This window comes from Diceros bicornis, chromosome 19 (assembly GCF_020826845.1).
Source record: "Diceros bicornis minor isolate mBicDic1 chromosome 19, mDicBic1.mat.cur, whole genome shotgun sequence".
NCBI classification, from domain to species: Eukaryota; Metazoa; Chordata; class Mammalia; order Perissodactyla; family Rhinocerotidae; genus Diceros; species Diceros bicornis.
This window is the reverse complement of record NC_080758.1, coordinates 45,069,023-45,087,320: the sequence shown is the minus strand read 5'-3', so window position 1 is coordinate 45,087,320 and position 18,298 is coordinate 45,069,023. Positions and strand designations below refer to the sequence as shown.

The 18,298-nt window shown below is 39.6% G+C and overlaps 1 protein-coding gene across 7 annotated transcripts in view; it reads left to right on the top strand.

Moving 5' to 3' along the window:
• The window catches only part of DZANK1 (double zinc ribbon and ankyrin repeat domains 1), a 93,461-nt gene that overhangs the window by 60,619 nt on the left and 14,544 nt on the right, over window positions 1-18,298 (top strand). For 4 of the 7 annotated variants that reach the window (XM_058563277.1, XM_058563281.1, XM_058563279.1 and 1 more), the window contains 5 exons: window positions 2,484-2,606; window positions 3,465-3,629; window positions 4,937-5,144; window positions 15,473-15,576; window positions 17,611-17,685. In XM_058563277.1, coding sequence (XP_058419260.1) covers window positions 2,484-2,606; window positions 3,465-3,629; window positions 4,937-5,144; window positions 15,473-15,576; window positions 17,611-17,685 — 675 coding nt within the window. The remainder of the gene's footprint in view (window positions 1-2,483; window positions 2,607-3,464; window positions 3,630-4,936; window positions 5,145-15,472; window positions 15,577-17,610; window positions 17,686-18,298) is intronic. The other 3 variants (XM_058563282.1, XM_058563280.1, XM_058563283.1) reach the window with 2 other exon arrangements.

Here is an 18,298-nt window from a genome sequence, read left to right as displayed (position 1 = left end):
TGAGACTAAAAACGTGCTAATGAGCTGGCAGATTTAATAAGAAAGCCCATCTATTCCCAAATCAAACCTGATGCAATTTTAGGATAGTCTTTTGTTGATTGTTATTTGTTTATCTCTCAGACTTTATGTCACTCTCCCATCATGAAATTACACTTTGTAATTTTCCAAGGCACCAGAGAAAAAAATAGTGCAATTGGGAAAGCATTAAAAAAGGAAACAGTGGTACTTTGGAATTCTTGGAGTGATCTTTCTGATGCATTTAAGTAAATTGCCAAGCAAAAGATTTTTCTCAGACCTTCTGGACTTCTTATATAAATAGTAAAATAATTTAAATTGATTTTATTAACTGTCAATGATGTAGTTTTTTCTGGGTCTCACCTATAAAGAAAACTGTTTCAGAAACAATTACAGAATTGTATTTCTATCTGAATGGTATATCAGAGTTTAGATGTCGCAATGAGAATATTGATTATTGAAGTAACAATGCATGTTCAATCTGATAGCTTTATGTCTTTTCTTTGTTTAGCAGCATTAATTTGAATGGGGTAAGATAACTTTTCTTTCTTTAAAGCAATGTTATATTAAAAATCCACTTGAATGGTAGATGCATTTAAACGAAAGGTCTGAAGGCTTTTTATTTAGAAAACTGGGTTGGCTTGGGGAAAAAAAAAGGAGGAGGATTGGCAATAGATGTTAGCCCAGAGCTGGTCTTCCTCAGCAAAAAGAGGAGGATTAGCATGGATGTTAGCTCAGGGCTGATCTTACTCACACAAAAAAAAAGAAACCTGGGTTGGCAAGTTTTATATCAAAATGCTGTTTTAATAGTAGTATAGGGGCCGGCCCGGTGGTGCAAGCGGTTAAGTGCGCACGCTCCACTGCGGTGGCCTAGAGTTCGCTGGTTCGGATCCCGGGTGCGCACTGACGCACTGCTTGGCAAGCTATGCTGTGGCGGCGTCTCATATAAAGTGGAAGAAGATGGGCACGGATGTGAGCCCAGGGCCAGTCTTCCTCAGCAAAAAAAAGAGGAGGATTGGCAGATGTTAGCACAGGGCTGATCTCCTCACAAAAAAACAAACAAAAAAAAAATAGTAGTATAAATTGAAATTTAAATCTGAAGCAAACATTTCCAAAGAGTTTCTCCTTTGATTTATTCCAAGGAGTCCCCCGCTAATTGCACAGAAATGAGGTGAGCGTAAGCATACCCAAAGAAGGGTCTTCTTTCTCAGAATCTGTGGATTTTGGGGGCTAATGTGGCCTCCTTGTGGACAGATATCTGTTTTAGGATGACAGAGCAATCCCTGAAGTAAAACAGGATACAGTTGGACAAATAAAATTCACTGAAATATCAACCTTTCAGGGAAAATTGTCTTTAGAAAATGTTTTCTCTAGTGTGCACATTGTTAGTATTGTACATGGAATGTATGACAGTACACAAATTTAGTTATCAATTGAATCAATTATTCATTGATTCATTTGTTCCTTCAGTAACTACTTGAATCACTCCCATGTGCCAAGGTAGCAGGTACTGTGCCAAGTGGAAAAAAATGTGAAATGTTAGTCCTTTCCCTTCAAGAAATCAGGATCGAGTAGAAAGCAAGATGAGAAGGGACGGAAGCTGACATACTGAGCCTGACCCTATGCTAAGCATTCCTGTGTGCTTAATTTCCGTTAACCATCTGTAATCCCCCTACAGACCTGTGAGGAAGCTGTTGTATTGAAGAGGCTGTGTGGAGTCATGGACAAAAGTCATAGCCTAGTTTTAAATCTTGGGTCTTGCCCTCTCTGTGCCTCAGTTTCCCTTTGTAAAACAGAAATGATGATGGCACCCACCTCACAGGTCTGTTGTGTAGATTGATGTGAGAGTACAGGGGCTGTGTTCAGACCACTGCCTGCACATAGTAGGTCATCATGTAGCAATGACGAGATTATCATCCTCGTTTGTTTGATGAGAAAATCTCTTCCCAGGCAATAGTGAGTAAGTAGCAGGAGCAAAGATTCTAATCCAGGTCTACCTAACAAAGTCTGGAAATTCTCACAAAACAATTCTATCCCCCTCTCCAAAATAAAAGAATTCTTTTCATGTCTTAGGTAGGAGTGGAAAATAAATTCACATTTCCAGATGGAAACCAGAACCCCAAAGGATAGAAGATAAGCCTCAGTCATGACACCTTAGGTAGCTCAGCTCTCTTTACGTTCTTTTTTTATTAATATTATTATAGTAAATCAACAGGAGGCTTGCTGCCTTTGGTGTTAAAGATACTGAGGAATATCAAGTTGTGTGAGGCACCAGTTTCCTCGACTTTCTGTGAAGGAATGCATGCTCTTTATATTAACTTATTAATTGATAAAGCTCATCAGTTTTCGTCTTTTGGGCAAAAATACTGTATTTCCAGGGCTAACATTGATTTGGGGCTTTTTTCTTTTCTGGAATGGGAGGGGGATTGGAGAATATAAATGCCTATAAATGCCATTGTGTTCACCAGTCTGCGTGCAGGGGAGATAAAGCCCCTCCTCCGCGCACTCAGAAAGGGGAGACCATTTCCTGCTCCAAATGTGGGCGCCGGAATCGCCGAGAAGCTTGCTTCTGTGACTGGTGTGGAGCCACGGTGGGTATTTTAAAACTGAGCTTCTCTGTGCTGAGGGCTCACCAGCACCCTGGAGAGAGCTGGGGGCCTCCTCTTCCATGGCCTTGCAGACATCCCTTCTGAGATTGGGGTGCTGGCACCTATTTACCTAAGAATCTGGAGACACAGATAATTAATTCTCTTAAATTTTGAGAAAGGTCTCTCATTGCTGTTTTAATTTGCATCTCTTTGAGGTTAAACTTTTTCATTCATTTATTGACTATTGGCATTTCTTATTTTATGACTTGTCTGTTTACCTACCTTTTTAATAAAATACTCAAAAATATTTGTGTATTTATTTAATAAATGTTGCATGTGAATAATACAAAGGGTTTATAGTGAAGGCATAGTCTCCCTTCTCATCCTGGTCCCACGGCTCCTCTCCCCAGAAGCAGTCACTGTTCCCCAGTTTCTGAGGTGTTCTTTCAACCATTCTGTGCACATCAAGTAAACTAGTAGTTGAATATGAACACTGATCCAATTCTTTTCACCTGGCAATGGATCTTGTTAGTAACCTCTTCATTCTTCCCAGTGCTATCATAATATTCCCCTGTCTGTAGGTACCAGGATATATTTAGGCCGTCCCCTATTGCTGGACTTCTAGGTTGTTTCCAGTTACTTCCTCTAAAACCACAGTCCTGCGGGGAATGGTCTTGAGTATACTTCTTTGTGTACTTGTCCGTCTATAGGGTAAATTCTAGAAGGTGAAATTGTTGGGTCAGAGGGAATGGGTATATGTTATTTTGATGGCTGGAGATTGTATGGTATGGGAGTAATTTATATGGGAAAATTGTGACTCTTAATATTCATGAAAATATAATAATATTTTCTGTCCCCTAGCCTGGCATTCCTGCTCGCTTCTCTGTTTGCCCTAAATGTGGGGCCAGCAATCACCCATCTGCCCGATTCTGTGGCTCCTGTGGTGTTTGTGTCAAGTCCTTGGCAAGACTTAGTGTGGATGACAGGCTAGCTCCAGCTGCTGGAGAACCTGGCCCTTTTGCTGAGGTGAGGCCTCCTCTGCAGTGAGAACTGCCTGGAAGACACTGTGACTCTGGCCTTATGTTCTCTATCCTGTAACTCAACCCAGGGAAGAGAGCCTAAACATTTAGACCTTTCACACGGACTTTCAACTCAGTGTGTAAATAGATGAAATCCATTTAGGTTTTAAACACTCAAGTGATTTCTTCCAAAATCAAAGATGTATGCATTTATCTAGAGTGGAATGAGGTCTAATTACATTTGCAAGGTGATAGATATAATATCATTAGGGAAAGGTGGATTTAAAATACCTGGGATAGAAAGTACTTCTCTCGAATTTGTTATGTAGCACACCAAGAACTTTTCCCCCAACTCTTATATATTTTAGAAAACTTACATCAGGTATTTAAAATTTCTTTTGCCATTTATAACAACTGGACAGTTTGAGGGAAATCTCACTAGGTTGTTGTCAGAAGGACTTAATCTCTAACCAGCTCTGTGTTAGCCTATTATGAATTTCTCTGAGCTACATACAGACTTTGCAGGTTTCTTCTTATCTCTTCACTAGAAGAATTTGAAGATTGATGATTATTAGAGAAAATGCACATGTACCCAGCAACTATGCATTCATTTTTAGGTGGTTCATGGCCTTCTTATCCCAGGTTGAAAGACATAGATCCTGGGACTGCCAGCAGTCCACATGGCACCTGTGTGCAAATGAGACAGAGGTGTTCTTTCCTCAGGATACTTGACTGCCATCTGTTGGAAACTGATTGTAATGCACTGATTTTGTTAGAAAGATCTTTTCTTCCGTCTACCAGAAAAATTGTCCTAATAAATATGCAAATATACGATGTCCACCATGTGAATGGTACCCCTTTAGATGCAGTGGTGTTGTGCAGTGCACAACCTACGTAACCTTACATGGTGATCCTCTCAGGTCCCCCGGTCCAGGTGCAGGAGAGTGTCTCACAGAAAATGTTGGTGCCTAGTAGTTGGGTGTGGCTGAGTAGTAAAGTCTATGCTTCATTGGATTGTAGAACTGAGAGTATAGATATCATCCAGGCCTCAGGCGAGAGAGAGAACATCAGCTGATTTGCTGAATTTGAGACAGTAAATGGCTAATGGGTTGGGGCTGGCTTCATAGATCAGGCTGAAAGTTGCTGGGAAAGACAGAAGCAAGGAAGATGAGGCAAGGGCTGAAAACTCATTTTTAGTTCAAAGTACAGTTTTGGAGAGATACTTTTACTTCTGATTAGAATTGTTTTCTGTGAGTAACATGAAGAATTAATTAAATTATATTCTAATATTTTATGTTTCTGCCTCATTCATAGCCCCAATCTGCCTGGCAGTCGCTAAGTGTTTCTTGCCCCAAACCTGATGCTGGGACTAAGAAGGCTGTAGGAACACAGACCACTGGCCTGTTCTACCCATCTGGCAAACTGCTAGCCAAAAGGGAACTGGAAGTGGCTTCTCAGAAGCAGACGCAGGAGAAGATGAGTGACCACAAACCTCTCCTTACAGCCGTCAGCCCCGGACGAGGTAAGGAAAGAGATATGCTGTCTTGTCAGGAGGGAACTCGTTCTCTGAAAGAAAATCTCATTTTTTCTTCCTTTAGATTTAATGTGTGTATAAGAAGTCAGTTCCTTTATTTTTCTTTTTTCAGGTAATTTTCCTTTGTATGGATAATAGCTCTTCCTTAAACTTTTAGTACTCTGATGCTTAGACTCATAGCCCCCTTGTCTAGTTTGTAAATCAAATAGCACGTATGGATTTCTACTATTATGGCGGAAATGTTGTTCGTCTGTGTTGTTATTGCTATCTGCTATTACCTCTTTTTTTAATTGTAGTAAAATTAACGTAACAAAATTCACCATTTTAAAGTGTATGATTCAGTGACGTTTAGTACATTAGGAATGTTATACAGCCGTCACCATTCTCTATGTCCAGAACGTTTTCATCACCCCAAAGGTAAACCCTTTTGTCTTTCAGCAGACAATCCCCACACCTCCTCTCCCAAGTGCTTGGCAACCACGAGTCTACCTTCTGTCTTTATGGATTTGCCTCTTCTGGACATTTCATGTAAATGGAAGCATATAAGAAATGGTCTTTTGTGACTGGCTTCTTTCCCTTAGTACAATGTTCTTGAAATTCAGCCATGTTTTAGTGCTTCATTCTTTTTTTATAGCTGAATAATACTCTATTGTAAAGATATATGACATTTTGTTGATCTGTTCATCAGTTGATGGACATTTGAGTTTTGTCCTCCTTTTGGCTGTTGTGAATAATGCTGCAGTGAATGTTCATGTGTAAGTTTTTCTGTAAACATGTTTTTATTTTTCTTGGGTATATACATGGGAGTGCAATTGCTGAATCAAATGGTAACATTATGTTTAACTTTTTGAGGAACTTCCAGACTGTTTTCCAAAATGGCTGCACTATTTTACATTCTGACCAACAGCGTATGAGAGTTCTGCTGTCTTTACATCTTTGCCAGCACTTGGTATTATCTTTTTCATTATAGTCATCCTGGTAGGTGTGAATCGGTATTCCATTATGGTTTTAATTAGCATTTCTCTGATGACTAATGATGTTGAACATCTTTTCATGTGCTTGTTGGCCATTTGTATATTTTATCTGGAGAAATGTCTATTCAGATCCTTTGTCCATTTTTTAATTTGCTTGTTTGTCTTTTTGTTATTGAGATGTAAGAGCTCTTTATATATTCTGAATACTGGACTGTTACCAGATGTATAATTTGCAAATATTTTCTACCATTCTGTAGGTTGTCTTTGAACTTTTAATAGTGTCCTATGAAGCACAAAAGTTTTAAATTTTGATTATGTCAAAATTGTCTGTTTTTTTTCTTTTATTGCTTGTGTTTTTGGTGTCATATCTAAGAATCCATTGCCAAATCCAGGTCAAAAATATTTACCCCTATCTTTTCTTCTAAGATTTTTATAGTTTTAGCTCTTACATTTAGGTCTCGGGTCCATTTTGAGTTAGTTTTTGTATATGGTGTGCAACTTCATTATTTTGCATGCAGCTGTCCAGTTGTCCCAGTACCATTTGTTGAAGAGGTGATTCTTTCCCTGTTGAATGGTCTTGGCACACTTGTCAAAAAGAAGTTGGCTATAGATAAATAGGTTTATTTCTGGACTTTCAATTCTATTTTATTGATCTATATGTCTATCCTTATGCCAGAACCACACTGTTTTGATTACTGTTGCTTTGTAGTAGGTTTTGAAATTGAGAAGTGTGAATCCCCCAACTTTGTTCCTCTTTTTCAAGATTTTGGCTATTCTGGGTCTTTGAGTTTCCATATGAATTTTAGGATCAGCTTGCCAGTTTCTACAAAGAGGCCAGCTGGGATTCTGGCCACACAATCCCTATTGTGTTGACTCTATAGATCAGTTTGGGGAGTATTGCCATCTTAACAGTGTTAAGCCTTCCAATCTATGAACATGGGATGTATTTCCAATTATTTAAATCTTCTTTAATTTTCTTCAATAGAGTTTTGTGGGTTTAGGAGTGTAAGTTTTATACCTCTTTTGTTAACTTTATTCCTAAGTATTTTATTGTTTTTGATGTTATTGTGAATGGAACCATTTTCCCAATTTTATTTTTGGATTGTTTGTTGCAAGTGTATTTTTGTATATTGATCTTGGATTTTACAACTTTACTAAACTTTTTTATTAGTTCTAATAGTTCGTTAGTAGATTCCCTAGAATTTTCTATGTACAAATCATGTCATCTGTGAATGTAGTTTTACTTCTTGCTTTCCAGCCTGGATGACTTTTATTTCATTTTCTTACCTGATTTCCCTGGTTAGAACCTCCAGTACAATGTTAAATAGAGGTGATGAAAACAGGAATCCTTGTCTTCTTCCTGATTTTAGGGGAAAGCATCCAGTCTTGAACCATTAAGTATGATGTTAACTGGGTTTTTCATAGATGCCCTTTCGCAAATGGAGGAAGTCCCCTCCTATTCCTAATTTTTGAGTGTTTTTTTCCTTTGTCATGAAAGGATGTTGGCTTTTGTCAAATGCTTTCTCTGCATCTATTTAGATGATCATGTGATTTTTGCTTTTTATTCCATTGATGGTGTTTTTCGTTAATTGATTTTCAGGTGTTAAACTAACCTTTCAGTCCTTGGGATAAACCCCACTTGGGCGTGGTATATAGTTCTTTTTATAGGTTTTGGGGTTCAGTTTGCTAGTATATTGTTGAAGATTTTTATGTCTGTATTCATAAGAGGTATAGGTCTTCAGTTTTCTTTGTGATGTCTTTGGTTTGAGTATTAGGATAGTACTGGTTTATAGTCTTCTCTCCTCTTCTATTTTTTTTTGAAGTTATTATGAAGAATTGATATTAACTCTTCCTTAAATGTTTGGTGGAATTCACTGTGAAGCCACCTGGGCCTGAATTTTGTCTAATGGGTAATTTTGATTACTAATTCAATCTCTTTACTTCTTATAGATCTGTTTAGATTTTCTATTTCTTGTTGAGTCAGTTTTCTATGTATTTGTCCATTTCGTCTGAGTTACCTAATTTATTAGTATACAGTTGTTCGTAGTATTCCTTTATAATCATTTTTATTTCAGTAAGGTTGGTGGTCATGTCCCTATTTCATTTCTGATTCTAATAATTGGAGTCATTTCTCTTTTTCTTGGTCAGTCTAGGTAAAGATTTGTCAATTTTGTTGATCTTTTCCAAGAACCAACTTTTGGTTTTGTTGATTTTCTCTATTGTTTTTTTATTCTGTATTTTGTTAATTTCCACTCTAATCTTCATTATTTCCTTCTTTCTTCTTGCTTTAGATTGCGTTTGATCTTTTTCTAGTTTCTCCAGGTCAAAGGTGCAGGTCTTGATTTGAGATCTTTTTTCTTTTTTAATAGAGGCATTTACAACTGTAAATTTCCCTATGAGCGTTGCTTTCACTGCATCCCATAAGTTTTAGTATGTCATGTCTTCACTTTCTTTCAACAAAGTATTTTTAAATTTTTCTTGTGATTTCTTCTTTGACCCGTTGGTTGTTTAACAGTGTGTTATCTAATTTCCAAATATTTGTGAATTCCCCAAATTTCTGTCCATTATTGATTTCTAATTTCATTCTCCTGTGATTAGAAACATACTTTGTATGATTTCAGTCCTTTTAAATTTATTGAGGCTTAATATGGCTTGACATATGGTCTGTCCTGGAGAGTGTCCCATGTACACTTGAGAGGAATATATATTCTGCTGTTTTGGGGTGAAGTTTCTATAGATGTCCATTAAGTCTAGCTCGTTTAGAGTGCTGGTCAAGTGTTCTATTTCTTGTTCATCTTCTGCCTATTCATTTAGAAAATGGAGTATTAAAGTGTCCAGCCATTATCATTGAATTGTCTATTTCTCCCATCATTTCTTTCAATTTTTGCTTCATGTATTTTGGTGATCTCTTGTTCAGTGCATGCATATAGGTTTATAATTGTTCTACCTTCCTGATGACTCTTTTATCACTATCAAATGTCCCTTTTTTTTGATTTGGTAGCATTTTATTTGGTCTTAAAATCTATTTTGTCTGGTATTAGTATAGCCACTCCAGCTTTCTTATGGATGCTGTTTGCATGATGTATCTTTTTACTTTCAATCTGTCTGTATCTTTGAATACAAAGTATATCTTCTGTAGATAGTATATAGTTGGATCTTATTTTTTATCTGGTCTGACAATCTCTGTTTTTTGACTGGGTTGTTTAATCCATTCACATTTAATGTTACTATTGATAAAGTTGGATTTATGTCTTCCATTTTACTTTTTTGTTTTCTCAGTGTTTCTAAGTGTCTTTTTGTTCCTCTGTTTCTCCTTTACTGCTTTCTTTTGTGTTGCATATTTTCTAATGTAACATTTTAATTTCTTTAATGATTTTTTCACTATATATTTTGAGTTATTGCCTTAGTGGTTACTCTAGGGCTTATCTTATACATCTTATCAGAATATGCTTCAGATTTATAGTAACTTAATTCCAATGAGATATAGGAATGCTATTCCTATATAGCTCTATTCCTTCTTCTTGGTTTTATAGGTATGTATAACAATGATACCTATCTATATATATTTCATCTATATATGTTACAAACCCCCAAAAACACTGTTATATTTATTATTGTATATAACCTTATGTATTTTAAAGATGCTAAAAGAAGAAAGAATATTATATATTTATGGTTTTTGTTATCTTAGCCTTCTTTTTTCCCATTTCTAGTTCTCTTCATTTATTCCTGTGGATTCGAGTTACCATCTGAAGTCATTTCCTTAGCCTAGTAAAGCTTTGCTCCCACCCACCTCCTTTGTGCTGTTATTGGCCAGTATATTACTTTTCTATATGTTATAGGCCAAATATTACAATTATATACATATTGTTTTACACAATTTCTTTTTGTGTTTGTTAAGAGAAGAAAGAAAAAGAAATATGCATTTATTTATTTATTTATTTATTTTTTTGTGAGGAGATCAGCCCTGTGCTAACATCTGCCAATCCTCCTCTTTTACTGCTGAGGAAGACTGGCCCTGGGCTAACATCCGTGCCCATCTTCCTCCACTTTATATGGGACGCCGCCACAGCATGGCTTGCCAAGCAGTGTGTCGGTGTGCGCCTGGGATCCAAACCGGCGAACCCCGGGCCACCACAGTGGAACGTGTGCACCCAACCGCTTACACCACCGGGCTGGCCCAAAATATGCATTTATAATGTCTTTTATAATTACATAGTTATCTTTACCATTGCTTTTTGCTTTTTTATGTATGTAGATTCACATTACTGTCTGGGTCATTTGCTCTCAGCCTGAAGAACTTCCTTTAGTATTTCTTATAAGATGGATCTGCTATCAATGAATTCTCTCAGGTTTTATTTATTTATTTTTTTTGAGCCCTTCGGATATGTTATCCCACTGTCTTCTGACCTCTGTGATTTCTGGTGAGAAATCTGCTGTTAATCTGTTGCAGATCCCTTGTATGTGATGAGTCACTTCTCTCTTGCTCCTTTCAAGAGTCTCTCTTTGTTTTTGTCTTTTGAAAGTGTGATTATAATGTGTGTTGGTATGCATCCTACCTGGAATTTGTTGAGCTCCTTGGATGTGTAAATTCATGTCTTTCATCAAATTTGGGAAGTTTTTGGCCATTATTTATTCAGATGTTCTCTCTGCCTTTTGCTCTGTCCCCTCTCCTGGGATTCTCATTATGCGTATGTTGGTATGCTTGCTAGTTTCCCATAGGTTTCTTAGGCTCTGTTCATTTTTCTTCATTCTTTTTTCTCTATGTTCTTTGCATTGCATAATATCTATCAATCTATTTTTGAGTTTGCTAATTCTTTCTTCTGCTAGTCAAAATTTACTTTTGAGCCCATCTAGTGAATTTTTAATTTTAATTATTGTGCTTTTCTGCTCCACAGTTTCTATTTGGTTCTCTTTTTATATAATTTTTATATATTTATTGATATTCTATATTTCATGAGGCATTATCATCATACCTTCTTTTTTTTTTTAATTTTATTTATTTATTTTTTTCCCCCAAAGCCCCAGTAGATAGTTGTATGTCATAGCTGCACATCCTTCTAGTTGCTGTATGTGGGACGTGCCCTCAGCATGGCCGAAGAAGCAGTGCATTGGTGTGCACCCGGGATCCGAACCCGGGCCACCAGCAGCGGAGCGCGCGCTTAACCGCTAAGCCGCAGGGCCGGCCCTCATCATACCTTCTTTTACTTTTTTCTGTGTAGTTTCCTTTAGTTCTTTGGGCATATTTATAATGGCTACTTTGAAGTCTGTTAAGTCTCCAGCATTTGATCACTCTCACAGTCAGTTTCTGTTACCTCCCCTTTTTCCTGTGTATGGATCAAAGTTTCCTGTTTCTTTGCATGTCTCATAATTTTTTGCTGGAAACTGGACATTTTAAATAGTATATTGGCCCGACTCTGGGTACTGACCTCCCCTCCACGTTTGTTATTGTTATTTGGTTGTTTGTTTAGTGATTCGCTGGATCATTTTAGTGAACTTTATTTTACCCCCATGGTGTGAAGCCTCTGATGTTGCTCCTTGGAGAGTGAAGCTGTGACCATGCACCCTGTCATCCTAGGATGACAGTGGTTTTGGTGAGGCTCTCTTTGATTGTCTCTTTCCCTAGCAACACTCAGCCATTAAGTTCTACTTATTGCTGGCTATTGCTCCATTATTTTCAACTATGCTCTGGGGCATGAATTGCTATACAGACTGGTCCGATTAAATTTGAGATTCTTTACAGGGATAGTTTTTTAGGTCAGTGTTTTAGATATTTTTCAGACTTCAGGAGACCACTTCTTAACTGTTTATTTCTCTGGTTCTCTGTGGTAAACTGGCCAGCCTATGATTTAACTCATATCTCTAGTGAATTTACCAGTGTGTTTCTAATTGCTTTTTACCACACCATCCATTATTTTAAGAGCACTCTTAGGCTTGAACTTCCCCACACTCTGTTGCAAATGGAGTAAGTTCCTATGGAGATTTGAAGCTCTCTGTTTTATGACCTGCCTCTTCCCCTGTGCAAAATATCTGAGCCAATTCTCTGGATCAGGGGGTGGGGACAGTGGCATGTTTCTCTCAGAGTGAGACCCCTCCTCAGAAGCTGGGCTCGGTGAAGGGGAGTAGAGCTGTCACCTCTGGTCTTCTTGACTTGCCTCTCCTAGCATGGGCTTCATGCTTTATAAATAAGCCAGGATGAAGGTGATCTGGACTCCAGCATTCTCGGTGTGCCAGACCCAATGTAGAGCCTCCATCCCATGAACGGCAGGTGGGCAGAAAAATGGAGCCCCCACTCTCGACCACACTTGCCCAGAACTTGGTCTCTACAACAGGTAGTTGGGGCAGGATGATAAATTCTGAAGTCCCGCCCCTCCTGGGAAGATACTGTAACTCTCCAGCTAGGAGCTGGGAGGAGAGGGAGCCCTGTATTCTTGGCTACACACATCTGGAGTGAAGTTTTCATCATGCTCAGCTGAGAGAGGGGAGGGAGAGAGTGGGTCATGGTTCAAACACTGCAGACTCTCACTGTTCAGAATTTTAGTACATTTTCTTCATTAAATGTTTCTTAATTTGCTGTATGTCCTTAGAACCATTTCCAGAGACTTTAACTGGTTTTTTTATTTTATGGTTTCACTGAGGAGTATGTCTGCTGAGCTCCTCATGCTGCCATGCTGGAAGTTGATCATCCCTCTCTCTTCTCTTGCCCTCTGGATTTCCCAGCTGGGAGTCAGAACCCAGTCTACAGTCTGATTGAGCTCTTCTGGGCATGAGTGTAGTATCAGTCCTATGGTATATTGTTTTCAGAGATGACCAGAATGATTCCTTCCATCCCTGTATGCACATGCTACTCCTCCCTTCAAGAGTAAGAGAGCTTTTCCCTTCCTTTGGAATCTGGACTAGCCTTGTGACTTTCTTTGACTAATAGAAAGTGATACAAGAGACATTATGACAGTTCTGGGCCTAGGCCTCAGGAGGGCTGAAAGCTTCCACTTATTCCCTAGGAAGCCAGTGCTAGGTAGAGAATTTTAGGATAGATTATTGAATGAGGAGAGATGCCACATGAAGGAGAACAGAGACAATCCAGCCAATAGCCAACACAAAGACTACAGTCATTTGAGCAAGTGCATGCAGCAGTCATGAGAAGAGAGAGGTCCAGCCAGCCCAGCCAGCTCCCAGCAGTTTGTGCCGTCTTAACTGAGGTCTCAGCCATGCGGATGAGATAATCTTGGCTCCCTCAGCGCCAGTTGAGATGGCTCAGCTAACACCCTCTGGAGCAGAGATGAGTCATTCCTGCTGAGCACTGATCACATTCTTGACCCACAGAAGTGTGAGCAATAGTGTGGTTGACGTTTTAAACCACTAAGTCCTGAGGTGTTTTGTTTGGCAGCAATAGATAATAGAAACAGGTCCTCAGTTTCCTATAGCAGAAGGCAGTCCCCTAGAACTCCCTCTTTCGTCTTGAGCTAGAAGGGAGCAGACCTCACCCTCCAAAGGAAGACTTACGGTCTTCCAGTGACCCTTTCCAAAAGACCCCCTCACCAAATCCAGCCTTTCCACAAAGTCCTCTCTCAATGCTTTTGTAGAGTTGAGATTTGATCTTGGAATTGTACATCTATTGTACTGTAGATTCTCAGTCAGACCCTCATGTTCAGCGTACTCCTACATTCATATTTATTTATTTGTGTATTACCTATGTCCACTAGAATGCAAGTTACCTGAGGGCACGAACTTTGTTCACCCTATATCCCTAGCCCTAGAATAGTTCATGGCACACAGTAGGCACTCAATAAATATTTGGAATGGATGCCTACTTTGTGCCGAACACTGTGCTGGGTCAGTATTATCTCTAGTGTTATCTCAGTTAATCATAGCAGACTCTCGTGATGCACCACTCCCAATCCCCTCAGCTCGCTGGATTTCACTGCAGCTGTGGTGCTCACTTCCAAGCATCATTGCTAGCATCCCTCATCCAAGGTGCCACAACATCTCTTTGCTTTGCTGCCTCACACTTTGTTCAGAGCAGCAGAAGGCTGTCTGTCCATGAGCAGATGTAACTCAGGAGTGCTGGGGAGTTCACAATACTCCATCACTTGTGCTTCCCAGGGTCACATTTGTAAGAAACCACCTGTCCTAAGTCTTTGTCTCAGGCTCTGCTGTCAAGGGAACCCAAACTAAGACATTCAGGTTCTCTTATTTAATGTTACAATAACGTATGAAGTAAGAGGTGTTAGTCCCATTTTATAGGTAAGGAAAGTAAGGCTTAATGAGATTTAAGTGTCTGTCTCAAGTTCACTAAGCTAATAGTAAATGGTAAGTATAGAATTTAAATGCAGCCCGGTCTGAATGCCAAATCATGTGCTCTTTCTGTGAAACCATGCTGGGTCACCTTGCAAAAGCCACCTGATTGCTCTTGGCTTCAGTGTCCTCATTGGTAAAGTGATGAGACGAGATCCAAGGCAGGACCCAATGCAGATCCAATGCACACTCAAGTACCAACAGGGCAGAACTGAGAGGTAAAGGCAGGCAGCTGGGCCTGCAGGGCCTTTGGCCAGTTGGAGGGTCCATGCCCTGCCCAAAACGGGCAACTGCCGGTCTGCCCCAGGCAGCTGTGCCTGTGCAGGAAGGCAGACCCAGCACTGCTGCACCTCCAGCCTGCACGTAAGAAACCAGAAATCTAGACTCATGTGAAATCTCCCGAGTTAATGGTGGCGACTCATTCAAATGTGTTTTAAACCCTATGCAGACTAGAAGGGAGCACAAGGGAACTTTTAAGAGTGATGGAAATGTTCTACATATTCATTGGGATGTGTATACTTGTCAAAACTCAAACTGTACATTTAAAAGAGGTGCGTTTTGGGGCTGGCCTAGTGGCATAGTGGTTAAGTTTGCGTGCTCCGCAGCTTTGGATCCGGAGCGCAGACATATACACTGCTCATCAAGCTACGCTGTGGCAGTGTCGCATATACAAAGCAGAGGAGGATTGGCACAGATGTTAGCTCAGGACCAATCTTCCTCACCAAAAAAAAAAAAAGAGGTGCATTTTATTAATAAGTTCTATCTCAATGTGGTTAATTTTAAAAGAATAAAAGAAAAAGACCTCATGTGCAGCCATCAAAATACGTTCTTTGAGATTCTAGAATATTCTGTGATTAATCATATATAAAAAGAAGCTGGGCACAAAAATGGAACTTATTCTAGTGCGTCAAGGTTCAGTTAGTAAAAACTGCTTTGAAGTTTGGCAAAGAAAAATAACCTCTCCTAGAATGCATATTCCACCCTAGCATTTTTCTTTCATAACCTCAGAAGAATTATCCATGTGGATGTATTTTTCTTCTTCATTAGGATACTGGAGAAAACAGTTGGATCACATCTCTGCTCACCTCAGGTCTTATGCTCAGAACAACCCTGAATTCCGGGCCTTGATTGCAGAACCCAGGATGGGAAAGGTGGGTGAACTCTGAATGGCACTGCCACCCCAGGGCATCCCATGGGATCAGGCTGAAGTTACCCTCCATGGGCTTGGCTCCTTTCCCTTTTTCTGCCCTGCTTTCCACACTTCCTTACTGTCCTGCCCTGCAAGCACTGCCTTAATGATTCACTGGCACATGAGTCATGTCTCTGGGTCTGCTTCTGGGCGCCTGACCTAAGACAGTAAGATTGTGAACATTTCATGCCTTTGGGTGGCACATGCTGTGGAAATTCTGATGGTCAGAGCTAAAAGACCCAAAATAGTTTAGTTGACCTAAATTGTACACTTAAATCCTATACTGTATAAACAGCAGTAGTAATCATAAGAGTTATAACAGTGCACTCCGTATCTGCATTGTGCTCATCATCTCTAGTCCTCATGACAAACCTACAAGGAAGGTGTATTCCCTTTGTGGCATTTTAAAAAAATGACCACGAATTCTTTGACAGTCTTCTCTTCAAAAGGTGGCGTCTGTGTCCCCTCGCCTTGAATCTGGGTGGGCTTGTGACTGTTAGACTGACAGAGTATGGTGGAAGCGATGGTCTGGGACTTCCAGGTATAGTCATGTAAGGCCATGCAGCTTCCTCTTGCTTGGTACACTCACCTCCAGCACTTCTTTCTGAAGCCCAGCCACCCTGCTGGGAGAAGCCCAGGCCACATGGTGTGGTGACATGTAGCTGCAGCCTCTGCAGCCCCAGCTGAACCCAGTCCTCGAGTCACCCTGGCTCAGGAGCCAGGCTGATGATTCACAAGACTCTAAGTCGCTAGCTCCCAAACGTGGAGCCATCTCTACCCATTTGAGTTGTCCCAGCTGAGGCCTCAGACATGTGGAACAGAGACAAGCTATCCTTGTAGTACCCCATCTGAATCCATGAACATAATAAAATGGTGGTTGCTTAATGTCACTAAGTTTGGGGTAGTTTTTTACACTGCAGTAGATAATCAGAATAAACCTTATTTGACACCCATAAAACTGGCTCAGAGAGGTTTGGTGACCCGCCCAGGACTACAGTGCTGGGTCTGGAGGGATTCAGGATCTAAAGCAGGTCTGTCAGACCCTGAGCCCGATGCCCTTTCTCTGGCACTACACTGCCATTATAAAGAGGCACCTCTGTGAGAAGACCTTTTCTTCTGTTTGTCATGAGACTAGAAGGAGCCTTTAAAAATCAGCCTCTCTGCTCCTCTGCCACCAAATAGGCCAATATTTAAACTATGTCATTGTCAAGTCTTGCTCAGTTTCCTTTGATAATCTATTTTGGCAGTTTATTAATTCTAATAATTAATTAAATTAATAGTTCATTTGGTAATTAATAATTAAATTAATAACTCTAATTTGGTAGTTTATTAATCCAGTGGTCTGCAAACTATGCCTGTGGGACAAAACCAGCCTGCCACCCAGTTTCATAAATCAAGTGTTATTGGATCATAGCTACACTCATTTATTAACTTATTGTCTGTAGCTGCTTTTATGCTATAATGGTGATGATCATATAGCCCACAAAACCTAAAATATTTGCTATCTGATCCTTAAAGCATTTGCTGAACCCTGGTTGATCTAAATTCCCTCTGCTACTTACAGAGAAAGTTGATCAACTGTGATAGTTGGCCCTTGATTGCCAAGGCCTGGCCCCCCAGGACACCTGTTCCCAGGTGATGACATCCAGCCATGTAGCTTGGTTAGTCTTAAAGCGTGTCTCTTGTAGAAAGTATAAATTTGGGTCTTGCTTTCTTATTCAGTCTGGCAGTCTCTGCTCTTTGATTGGAGTATTAATTTAGTTCATTTATAATTAATGGAATTATAGATACGGCTAGATTTGTGTCTGCCATTTTGCTATTTGTGTTCTATTTCATCTAGTTTTTGTTCCTCTATTTCTCTTTTTATGCATTCTTTTGTGTTAATTAAATATTTGATTAAATTTACAGTTTAACATCTCAGAATTTCTTGGCTGTTGCTCAGGGCAATGAGTCCCACACCCGAGGTTGTGAATTCTCTCTAATACTCTTTTAAAAGCTTGTCTCTGCTACTGTCCATGAAGATGGCTATGAAGTTAGCATCAGGCTGAATTATATTCAAGTATCAAACAAAGTGAGTAAAACCTTCAGAAGTTATTCATTTGAGAATTGACCCAACTAGTAAATTGTAGCTTATAATTTACTGAAATGCTTCTGTGTAATCTATAGAAAGGAACAGTCTCAAATATTATGAAACTTGACTGTAGGCCAGTAATTTCTTAGAATTAGATAAATAACTGAGCTAAACCTCAGAGAAACCAGCTGTCAGGTACATAAAGATGTAGTAAGACGGGAATTATGGCCCACCCTGTCTGTCTGGCAGTTCTCAGGCTTATTTGTACTCACTGAAGTCTGAGTGTAGGTGCAAGACAGACAAAAATGTTTGCTGATGTGTACTTTGACCTATTTGCCTATAAAAAATAAGCCAGACTTTGTGGGCCATGTCTCCCTTGACCTGCCCTCTTATCTAGTGACTAGAACATTGCCACAGAGCCTGTAAGTGTGTGACACACGTTAATTGATTGATATTGACAGCTTTAGTTTCATTGGACAAGAAGTCAGCATATACAACAGAATAATTAACGGATTGAGAAGGTGGGTAAAGAAGGCAAGGGGAAGGAGGGGAACTAGCATTTATTAGGCCCTGGCCATGTACCCAGCAGGGTGCTAATAGTTTCTTTAAAATT